At 37.6% G+C, this 11811-nt stretch overlaps 1 protein-coding gene across 3 annotated transcripts in view; it reads left to right on the forward strand.

The window, feature by feature from the left end:
- The window catches only part of Oprk1 (opioid receptor kappa 1), a 14887-nt gene extending 5498 nt beyond the window's left edge, over positions 1-9389 (forward strand). For all 3 annotated transcript variants that reach the window (XM_029483726.1, XM_021159690.2, XM_021159682.2), the window contains 2 exons: positions 2594-2946; positions 6336-9389. In XM_029483726.1, coding sequence (XP_029339586.1) covers positions 2594-2946; positions 6336-6868 — 886 coding nt within the window. In that variant the 3' untranslated portion in view covers positions 6869-9389. The remainder of the gene's footprint in view (positions 1-2593; positions 2947-6335) is intronic.
- Positions 9390-11811: the final 2422 nt, after the last annotated feature.

The raw sequence follows: 11811 nt of genomic DNA on the forward strand, positions 1-11811 counted from the left end.
GAGGGAGGGAGACACACACACACAGAGAGAGAGAGATATCTTAATCATCATCAGGTCATATGAAGCTCTCAAAGCTGTACTGTTGCTTTGTAGGCTACCAGTAAATGCTTATAATAGTTTTGTACTTGTTGGGTCCTAGGTCTTCTCTGGCACAAAAACATCCAATCTCTTATCAAATCCCAGAAAGCCCATATCTGTACTGCCTCCTGCAATGGATACTGGGTTTCAAAGCTATCTCTGTATATCCCTGTCATCTGGCAGGCTCAAACTCGCATGAGCTTCCCCCCCCCTCTCTTTTACGTCATCTGTGCAGATTTCTTTGGTTCCAAGCTTCTTTTCATCTCTGTGCTAGTTTTCAGTCATCAGATTTTAGTGTGTTGCTGATTTAGGAGTGGGCTTTTGAAAACTCAGGGTAAGCATGTTGAAGGGATAAAGAGAGAGGAGACAAGCATGAGTGATAAGAGAAAATAGCTTTGGAACTCAACATGAAAGAAAAGTGCAGGTAAAGGCTAACAGAGTGGAAGATTACAGATATCAACACATCTCAAAGTGTATAGTGTCAAGGTACCAGGTCTTCAGATTTATTGTGCTTTTGTCATGAAGGTCAAATTAAGTATTGATTAAAGCAATATCCCTGACATTAAAATAACAAGAACAAACAGGGTGATATCCCTGCTTAGCAAAGGATGCCAACAATACAGGTGTTGTCTCTTCCATCTCTGTGTTGTCTGTACACAGCAGGCACAGAGAAATGATCAAAAGTCCCAGGACCCCACCAGGTCCCAAAGCCAGCATTCTCCCTTCTGGCACTGCACTTCACATCTCTAGCACTGAGTGCCAAATTCTCACAGAAACTCTGCCCCATGACATTTGTTTTTGATATCTAACAACACAACTCTGATCCCTTTGTGTCACACAAGTACCTGTGGATTCCACTCACTTGCAGAGGTGGTTTCCAAAATGGGCTGGGGTTAAGGAGTCCACAGGGAACATTTCTAGCTCTCTGGAGTAACATCCATTGCAGCTCACAATCTCCACTCTGTAATTGACCCTTCTTCCTGATCTGTCTTTCTCATCCTGTCTAATACACAGTACTGTGACTCAGGTTTGTACCTCTGTGGAGATGAGTCTTTTGTGATAGAGTTTTAATCACTTTCTAACACATATAGCCACTTAACAATATTTCCATAATATGACCAAGGTCAGAAAGTATTTCCCCACTCCCCAGAGTAAATCACTCTTTCAGAAATGGATCATAAAGGTGCAAATCAGAACATGCTGGCTTTAGTACTAATCCTTGCAGTACCCACCTACCTAGTCAATAACATTTCTCATTTCTCACAGAACAAGAAGGATAGATAGGGAAGACAAAACTGCTGAGGGTGGAATGCATTCCTGTCTGACAGATGTATCAAGCTAGATCCTAGACTGGCCTCTCTTCTAAGCTCCCAGCTTAGTATCCTTACATATCAGGAACGGACTCAGGAAATTTAGACTCAGAACTGTGACTTCACATTGTAGACAACACCATTTCATCACTCTGATGTCACTGACAGCTAACTTCTTAAAGAGAAAATGTATATATATATATATATATATATATATATATATATATATATATAGTGGGACAGAAATTAATTTATTGTGTGAGGTTCATAATTCTGAGGTACAGAGAAAGGAATTAGCACACAGCTTTTTCCTCTTGGCTTCTGAGAGGTAAGACACTATGGGTATTTACTGGTCAATGAATTCTGGAAGAAGCATTTCCTTCAAAGAACGATTCTGTTGATTCAGATTTGAATGAAAATGCTGTCACTCTAAACTTACTGCTGTAGTATAGAGAATGATTTCAGTTTCCAAACAATCTTGCTGACCCATCTTGAGCATTTCGTTCCCTTGTCTGAATAGTAAGACAATTGTGCACTATAAAAAACCTCTCCAGATATGAGATGGAGAAAACCAGTTTTATGTACTGTGGTTTTGTTGTATCAAATATAATTCATCTTGATTTGTTTTACATATATAATGTACTATGATGATAAGTTAGTAGTATACTGCCATGCAGAAACCATAGAGTCTAATAGTGTTTTGGCCACTGCAGACAGGTATATTTTAAAATTGAACACCATTTTGTACTTTCTAAAGGTTAAATAATTACAATTATTGATTTCTTTAAAATAACCAAGAAGGTATTTGTTTTATAGAGGAAAGAAAGATACTTCAAGAATACTTAAGTCAAGACCTCTGTGAAGGATTAAAATGAATCATCACCTCTCACATGAAGGACTCCATAGTATTCCAGCCTGTATGCATATTCATCTAGCTATTAATCTATGCTGTATTCCTTCTCATTTTTATTTAACTTATTTAATCAAAGCACTAAGATAGAACCTTAATGATGCCCGAGGTCTTTACTTATGTTTCTCAATACCCTGGTATCTAGGAAGTCCTTTAAAAATCTGCACACACAATGAGTGCATAAGAAATAGTACCTGCAAAGCAAAATTAATTATTAAGTGGCTGTCATTCTCATTCACACTCTGGGTTTAAGTTGCAGAGATGGAAAGAAATGTTACTGTGTCTTATTTTTTAGATACACGAAGATGAAGACCGCAACCAACATCTACATATTTAACCTGGCTTTGGCAGATGCTTTGGTTACTACCACTATGCCCTTTCAGAGTGCTGTCTACTTGATGAATTCTTGGCCTTTTGGAGACGTGCTATGCAAGATTGTCATTTCCATTGACTACTACAACATGTTTACCAGCATATTCACCTTGACCATGATGAGTGTGGACCGCTACATTGCTGTGTGCCACCCTGTGAAAGCTTTGGACTTCCGAACACCTTTGAAAGCAAAGATCATCAACATCTGCATTTGGCTCCTGGCATCATCTGTTGGTATATCAGCGATAGTCCTTGGAGGCACCAAAGTCAGGGAAGGTAAGATCCACTGTTTTCATACCATTTACAAATGTACAATTCTTTATGAGGTGAACTTTTACCTTGGAAATTAGTAGAACACATAACTATTATGAAACAACAAAACAGAGCAGTAAAAATATAATTCCTAAATCCATGAATGATTAGAAATGAAACAATTGTGTGGTTTTTTCCACCTCTAAACATGGAGTAGGGTGATGATAGTGCCAGAGCCTAGATACACAGAAGTGTCTGATTCTTGAAGTGCTCAGTGAACTTGAAAGGACTGTAAATTCAGAGCGAGAAGAGTATATGCCCTGGATTTCTTATTTCTCTTCTTCCCATATTTTCACAGAAGCTTTTGGATACAGTAAGGTTGAGGTTAGCATCCTACAAACTCACTTTGGAAACTAGTAGCGTCAACATGTATATCTTAACAAATGATGTGGCAAACCAACTATAAAATGAGTGTCAATTATCTTGCCAGTATTTTCATGGGTCATAGGAAGACACGTGTGTGTTCAAAAAGCCTTTAACTATTACTGGATCACATCATACTTATTATTCTTATGTCTGTGAGAAATGGAATCTGGAAGAATGATGGTGAATTGAGGATGTAAAGTCAATAAGGTTTTGAAAATACAACCTAGTAGTCCTATACCTTACCTTCTTTTTCTCTCTCAATTATCAGAGACATATGTGGGCTGCTTTTCCCTTCTTGCTTTAAGGTTATCCCTCATGTATATATTCTTTGTTGGTTTAGGTAAGCTCATGATCAGGCTCATAGGTGGTTATAGTTCTTACCTACTGAAAAGAGGGTAACTGCACTTTCACTGTGTTTATATCACATTAGGATGAGGGATGAAATTGCTTGTGTACTTTAGAATATACCATTCGCTGTGTCATACCCTTGAAGAGTTTGGTTTAATTGAGCTATACTGTGATATAGGTTGGACGGACCTGCAACCAAGGTGAAAACAGCTGTCTCAAGACTTTTGCTTTTTTAGCAATGACTGAAGCTATGTAAAATATGTTTGATCTTAATAGAGATTCCCTAGAGGGAAGAAGATGAATGGATTTTGAAGTATATAAATGCTATCTAGTGCTATTACAGATTATCCAGACGTATCCTTTTACAAGAGTACTTTGTACTACCTGTGAGTACAGATAACTGAATATATATACAGCAAGGGTTTTCCAGGACATAGTAAAGGGGCAGATGCTAAAATCATTGCTTATCTTACATGATACATGCGCAGGTTATTTTTGTTCATGCTAGGTGGTTTCTTTTAGAGAAATTTTAGGGTCACAGCAAAATTGAAATTTTTAGTAGAGTTTTGATTTGTCTCTTACTACCACACATGCACAGCCTCCATTATTGACATCTCCATTAGAGTGGCATATTTGTCACAGTTCATTCTGAATTGATACACTGTCATCTAAAGTTGATAGATTATGTTGGGGGCTATTCTTAGTGTTGCACTCTCTATGGCTTATTTTCCCCCAAACAGTGTTGTGAGTTCCTAGCACAGCTACAGCAGGTGATAGACTAAGGCACTTTCCAAGTTTACTAAACAAACAGTTACAAGGTGATTAATCATACAGAAGAATATGTTTTGATGCCTAGATTAAAGGGAAATAAATTGCAAGAAACTCTTCTCAAGGCCATGTGTCTGTGGATCACAAATCCCATTCAGGAGCAATGCTCCGCACAAACTAGGAGGAGAATATGCTGAGTAAGATATAATAATAGATGACTTTCCAGGGCAAAGAAAGACCTGGTTCTATATTTCATGTTCTACTTGTAGATTTAACCACTATATTACTACTACTATATTACTACTACTACATTTATGAGAGAGTTACACCTAGAAGAATGGGTTTCAGTTAGGCTTTTGAGGGAAGAAATGAAGAGAGAATTTTCTTTCAGGTAGATATTGCTGGAGATGAATGCATAGATGTAGTAGAAGAAAATATGCACCAACGCCAGTGAGGATTAATTTGTGCAGCAAAAGACAGAATTAAAGTGGTCTCATAGGATCCCTGTTTTTTCCTTTTGTTTTGTTTGTTTGTTTGTTTTTTCAAGTAAGGATTTTGGTTATATTATGAATGATGGTTTTTGTGAACTGCATTCATTTTGTACTGTTGTGCCATGCTTCCTGTTAAGACTGTTGAATAGCTAAGTATTTTAGGCCATCTTTCTACCTGATTGAGACTGGCTAGTACTGTTCTACAGAATGCTAGTACCATTCGTCACCAGCATAAGCCTCAGAGGTTGTGGTTTCTTGATAAATTTACCAATGTCTACTGATACAGTACAATACTGAGGACTCTTGTATATATCAGCATGTTTTTACTTTGTGGATATATTTTATATTTAGTATTATGTGTCTACATTATTTATTTTAGTAACTCATAATCTACCTATCACCAGTACTTAGTAGACAACTCTAGACAAAGAACTATAGTCAGCTAGGCAATGCCAAGAATGGAAGAAATAGCCTTCCCTAGTGAATAGTCCTTAGTTATACAATACCAAATGCTCATCCCTGAAAATATACAGACAAGTAACATTCTGCACACTGAGCAGAATATATTCATATATTTAAGAATATACTACATATGTAGGCAACAACAGTTAATGAAAGAGAGCTTCTCCACTACTCTCTCTCTCTCTCTCTCTCTCACACACACACACACACACACACACACACACACACACACACACACCCTCCAGTTTCATGAGCACCCACCAAGGTTCTTTAATATTTTGTTTTCTATGACAATGGTAATAATTCTTAAAGGACTCTTTAAATCTTTCATACAAACAGTAAAACAAAGATTGAAGTCAATGCTCATTGATTTCTCTTGGTTTTTCTTCATTTACCTTCAATTTTTTTATTCACATTTCAATGATGTTGTTAATCACAGTGAGCCGAAAGGTACTATTCAATCACAGCACCTGAGTTATATTTAGACATATTTCCTTACCAGTCCTTATGGACCCACATAAACAGTTGATGTTTGTAAGACAAGTTGGTATTTGATAAATTCAGTAGAGAGATTCAAAATGTTTAGTCATTTATTAGAAATAGATGCTGGCTTTTTTTAAATGTTAACTCTTGTTAGAGATATGGGTGTGGGAAGATTGCTAATACACAAAAATACAAATAAGTGCCACACTAAAAGTAAACAGTTTAGCTCCTCTGAAAGCCACAAATACCAAGCCAACCTTCATAGCTGGATGACTCATATTGCTAGCCAGCTTTTGCTGTTCTGTTTTCAGTACTATTTCTCTGTATCTGGACCTCTGAAAACGAAGGTATTGTTTAATGTATAAATCTGCAGTCACAGTACTGACAATAACGAGATTCTCTTGACACTTTGTTGACTTTGGTCACCTCTGGCAGATGTGGATGTCATTGAATGCTCCTTGCAGTTTCCCGATGATGAATATTCCTGGTGGGACCTCTTCATGAAGATCTGTGTCTTCGTCTTTGCCTTTGTGATCCCCGTCCTCATCATCATTGTCTGCTACACCCTGATGATCCTGCGCCTGAAGAGTGTCCGGCTCCTCTCTGGCTCCCGAGAGAAGGACCGAAATCTCCGCCGCATCACCAAGCTGGTGCTGGTAGTAGTTGCAGTCTTCATCATCTGTTGGACCCCCATTCACATCTTTATCTTGGTGGAGGCTCTGGGAAGCACCTCCCACAGCACAGCTGCCCTATCCAGCTATTATTTCTGTATTGCCTTGGGTTATACCAACAGCAGCTTGAATCCTGTTCTCTATGCCTTTCTTGATGAAAACTTTAAGCGGTGTTTTAGGGACTTCTGCTTCCCTATTAAGATGCGAATGGAGCGCCAGAGCACCAACAGAGTTAGAAACACAGTTCAGGATCCTGCTTCCATGAGAGATGTGGGAGGGATGAATAAGCCAGTATGACTAGTCGTGGAAATGTCTTCTTATTGTTCTCCAGGTAGAGAAGAGTTCAATGATCTTGGTTTAACCCAGATTACAACTGCAGTCTGAAGTGGAAAGGTGAGGTATTCAGTCACTTCGACATGTCATACTCTGAAATATTAAGGTGCAGGGCACATTAGTGATCTAGTTGAGTAGGGTCAGCAAGTCTGAAGAACAGAGCATAGCAGATCCTGGCAACAATACACCTCTTTCCTAGGACAGAGAAGAAGCCAATCCAATTTTAATCCCTTGAGAAACAAAGACAACACTCTTTCTTTTGGTTTCTTTGATTTGGTGGATGTCCATCTGTGTGGCCTTTCTATGCAACATAATTCCAAAGCTCTAGAGAAGAAAATAAAAGAAAAAAATCCATTGGATACAAAACTTACTGGACACCCAACCTGCCTGTTGACACTGGCAAAACCAACTTCAGTTACATTGAGGCCATATCAAGGGTCATATCCAGCTCACTGTCTTCTGGTGATCATGTATCATGTGTGATGATAATAGAATATCTTAGGAAGAACTTGGATTCAGACCCTGACACTGGTGGAGAGCACCATATTGACATTTGTGAACCTATTTAGAGTTGCTGGTGTTGTCTTCTCACAGTGTCTAATGCCTTGAAAACTACAGTTGCTCCTTAAGATCTCTGGTTTGTAGCATGCTATTCAGGTAGATAGTCTTCTGAAGAAACACGAACTGATATAAAAAGTGTGAGGCTTAAATACCAGCAAAGGATGTGTAATTTCATCTGTAAATAGTAGTCTGTATGTAAATAAGTACCAGGTTTTCTTGTCCAGCCTGAACATTTCTCAAGGATGCACAAGACATAGCCCCTGAGGCATGGAGAATTGAGGATTAGATATTTTGTTGCAATATAATTTACTCTCTGGAATTTGGACTTGGTATGATTTCCACTGGATTCCTCAAATACCATTTACTCTAACTTGGTGTTAACTTATCCCTAAACTTTGAATTCACTCTAAAATGTTAGCTTTGATCAAATGTACTTTGTGGTAGCATCTGTTTGTAAACACACACCAATTGCCAGATTCTCTACTCTCGTAGCAGAAGTTGATTTGATCATGCACATCTTTTAATATTATGTTCTGGCTTTCCACAGAAAGTAGAGTTCTTTCAAAATGTGTGCTGAAAAAGCAAATGGGGCTTGAGATGGCTGAGCACAATTTGCATGGTATTGATTAAGGGGGTACCTGTGGAGGGTACTATCTGAGAAGCCCATTTAGGATAATTTTGCTAAGTCTTCCAAATGACACATAAATTCCCCATTCTTTCCTTTAAAACTTATAGTTCAGAGATAAGAAAGTTTTTTTTTCAATTTTCCTTGAAAGAAAAAGAAAAGGATAATTTAAAAATAACACCCCTTTCTAAGCTTGTACATGGTTAGAGCAGCACCCTTTAGAGTCTAAAAGAGCATCAGATGTGTGAACCTAAATACTGTAGGCATAGTTCCATCTGTAAGTTCTCATCACCAGCTGTCTCACGGGTGTTGCTCCTTCACTTTCTGGAGACAGAGGGCCTGCATAAAGATATGACACACTCTACAAAGTCACTGTCCTTATGTTTAACTCCATATGACAGCTTTATGCTTCTGAATTTGATGGTGAATAATGACATTGTAGAGATACTTCTTAATGAAAATTAAGTGCTCTTTTGAGTATATCTTAAATTTCACTGAGTACCTTGATGCTGTGGAATTCTTTTGTAATGACATGGCTAGAATTTATTAAGAGAAAGGTATTAATATAGATTTAAAAGTGAAGTCTAACACAGGAACAGAGAACTGTAAAAGAGGGACAGTCACATGCCCTAGAGTAGACACAATTTTCTTTTAAAACTTATTATTGTTATTAACTATTTTTCACGTGAAGGCATACATTATGACATGCATATCGATGTCAAAGGACAGCTTTCACAGTTACTTCTCTTCTTCTTTACATGGGTTCTGGGGATGGTACTCACATTGCCAGTCTTGCACTCTCAAGTGGCATGTGCCTTTACTCACTGAGCTATCTTACCAGCTCAGAATGCAGCTCTCTTATAAGAGAAAGTCACCACCCTTGCATTCTTAAAACTAGATACATAGATAAGAATGACTTAAACATTGAGAAACATTAACCCAATAGTTTAAAACTTTAGCTATTATGCTGAAGAGATATTTATGTGGACCAAACAGTTCCAGAATCAATCCTACTGAAAATCTTCTATAAGACAGTAAGATGCAGGAGATGTTCATAAATCTCCCTCCCCCCAAAAAAACCCACATACACAAGGTAGTTATCACATTACCTCAGGATGGAGTTATAATAGTGACTTCTTTAGCATTCCATATGCTCTCCTAATCTCTCTATTTCCTGCAATTCTTGATAACTAAGTTGGAATCCCATGGAGAGAAAGTGAGTATCGGAATAGCAGGGAGGGAGAGTGACATGGAGGGGAGAGTGACATGGAGGGAGAGTGACATGGAGGGGAGAGTGACATGGAGTGAGAGTGACATGGAGGGGAGAGTGATATGGAGGGAGAGTGGCATGGAGGGAGAGTGAGTATCTTTACTGCTCTTGAGATCTATTTTGAGTTTCCCTATGATCCTGAGATTGAAACTGAAGAATAGATGACAGCTATTTTGGGACACTAGTTTAAAGAATAAAAAACAGACTTATATACTGTAAGGAAAGTATCATTTACATATATGTGCTTTATTATAAAACTATATACATTTGCATGTATATGTAAAAGAGAACAGGTGCATACATGTGTGCACATGTACATGATACTAGGAAGCAGTGGTCATACTACTATGTTTGCTCAATGCAACCAGTGCTTTTGTCTAATTCTGCAACCCTCAAGTGGCTCCCCATGCTTGAGGTTCCCAGAAGTTTGCCCCATCAAACAAGAAGTTATTGCTTGCTATGTCTGAGACTTGAGATGAATTCTACCTAGACTCTATGTTCTCATTCTACTGGCGACTTTTGAAAAACAAAACAACAAAAAAAGAACTTGTTTGGAGATAAAACAAGAATTTTTGAGAAAAGTGTTTAATTTTATGATTGATATGTTAGATCGTTGTTAAACTTATATCTAACATATATATATATATATATATATATATATATATATATATATATATTCCATCTAATACTGGGTCATAAGATGAAAGCAATCAAAGAATATAAGCTTTAAGCAAAAGAATTTTAAGGAAAACCTATGAGAAAGTTGTGTGTTTATTGTGCAAATTTTATTTTTCAAGAAATAATTGTTGAATAATTAATGCTGGGTTGGCATTAATATGAAAGTCCCATAAGGTTAAAAATTAGCTCAGACCATGACAATTATCAATCTGAAAGAAAGTTGTATTTCTTACCATGTCAATATTGGTTATATCTTAGACTATTAGAGAATAACTGTACATTGTATATATGATTGTGTGCCTTGAAATAAAACCAAAATTGTACCTGCTAAATAAATCCAAGCATCTGATGGTAAGTTATTTATTCTCCAGTCACTTCAGTGATGACTCTCATAGTCACAAGGCCAAGGTTAACTGTTTCTTGAAACTGTGAGTGTCACTAACTTTCCACCAATAACAATGTTGCTAATGATTAAGGGAACAGATCAAAATAGACTACAATCTTTGATTTCTAGACTTGTAGATAACTTAGACAAATTTACCCATTTTCAGTGTAATATTATCTAGATCCTAGAATCAATGTTAGACACTACCTTTCCAACAAAACTCCTTTTTAAAAATATGCAAACATGCAAATTTTTAAAATTAAGCATTCTGACAAAATACTTTAAATCAAATTCAACCTACAAATATATTCAATTTCCTGCCTTTTTAATCAACATTGTAACATATCACTACTGCAGACTGCTTCATAACCTCATGATATTTGTTCTCCAAAGCAAAAGAAATTTTAGAACCATGACTAGCTTCTGAGACAGTTTTATGTATTTCAGGTTGGCCTTGACTTCACTTTACAGCTGAGGATGATCAGAAATTTCTGATTCCTCTATCTCTATCTCCCAAGTGCTTAGATTATAAGACCGTGCCAATATGTTCAAATTTTACATGATGCTGAGGATCGAACATTGGGTTTCTTGCATGTTGTGATAAGAAGACCATAGGAAGTAAACTGGTTTGAACTTCTAAAACCTTAAAACCCTCCTGCATAGTTACACATTTCTTTCAGCAAAATAATACCTACTCCAACAAGGCCACACCTACTAATAGTGCTATTCCCTCTGGGCTAATTTTTCAAACACATGAGTCTATGGGGACCATTCCTATTCAAACCACTACAAGGTTTCTGTATCTGTTTCTACCAATTGCTGGATGAAGCTTCTCTGATAGCAATTAGATTAGGGCTCTAGTCTACTAATATAGCAGCAGAGTATCATTCGGAGTAATTTCTTTTCCTTTCCTCCTTCCCTTCCTTCCTTCCTTCCTTCCTTCCTTCCTTCCTTCCTTCCTTCCTTCCTTCCTTCCTTCCTTCCTTCCTGTTAATTTTTATGTTTGTTTTTTCAGGTTGTATTTGGTTCTATCCTAGGTCTCTGGGCTATTCAGACTCTGATTCCCCGCCCTCCAGCTAGCCAGTATCAGGCGTGGGCTGCCTCTAGCATATGGATCTCAAACTGAACCAATCATTGGCTATTCCCTCAGTTTCTCTGCCACCTTTACCACAGTGTATCTTGGAGGCAGGGCAGATTATATGTCAAAGGTTTTGTTGGATGAGTTGGTGTCCTGAACCCTCTGTTGTAAGTCTTTACGGATTACAGAAAGTACCCAGTTGAGGCTCCATATCCTCCATTATTAGGCGACTCAGCTAGGGTCACCTTAATAGACTCCTGGAACTTCAATTTCTTCTACCTTACCTCAAAATGTCCCCTAATTCCAGTTG

This window comes from Mus caroli, chromosome 1 (assembly GCF_900094665.2).
Source record: "Mus caroli chromosome 1, CAROLI_EIJ_v1.1, whole genome shotgun sequence".
NCBI classification, from domain to species: domain Eukaryota; kingdom Metazoa; phylum Chordata; class Mammalia; order Rodentia; family Muridae; genus Mus; species Mus caroli.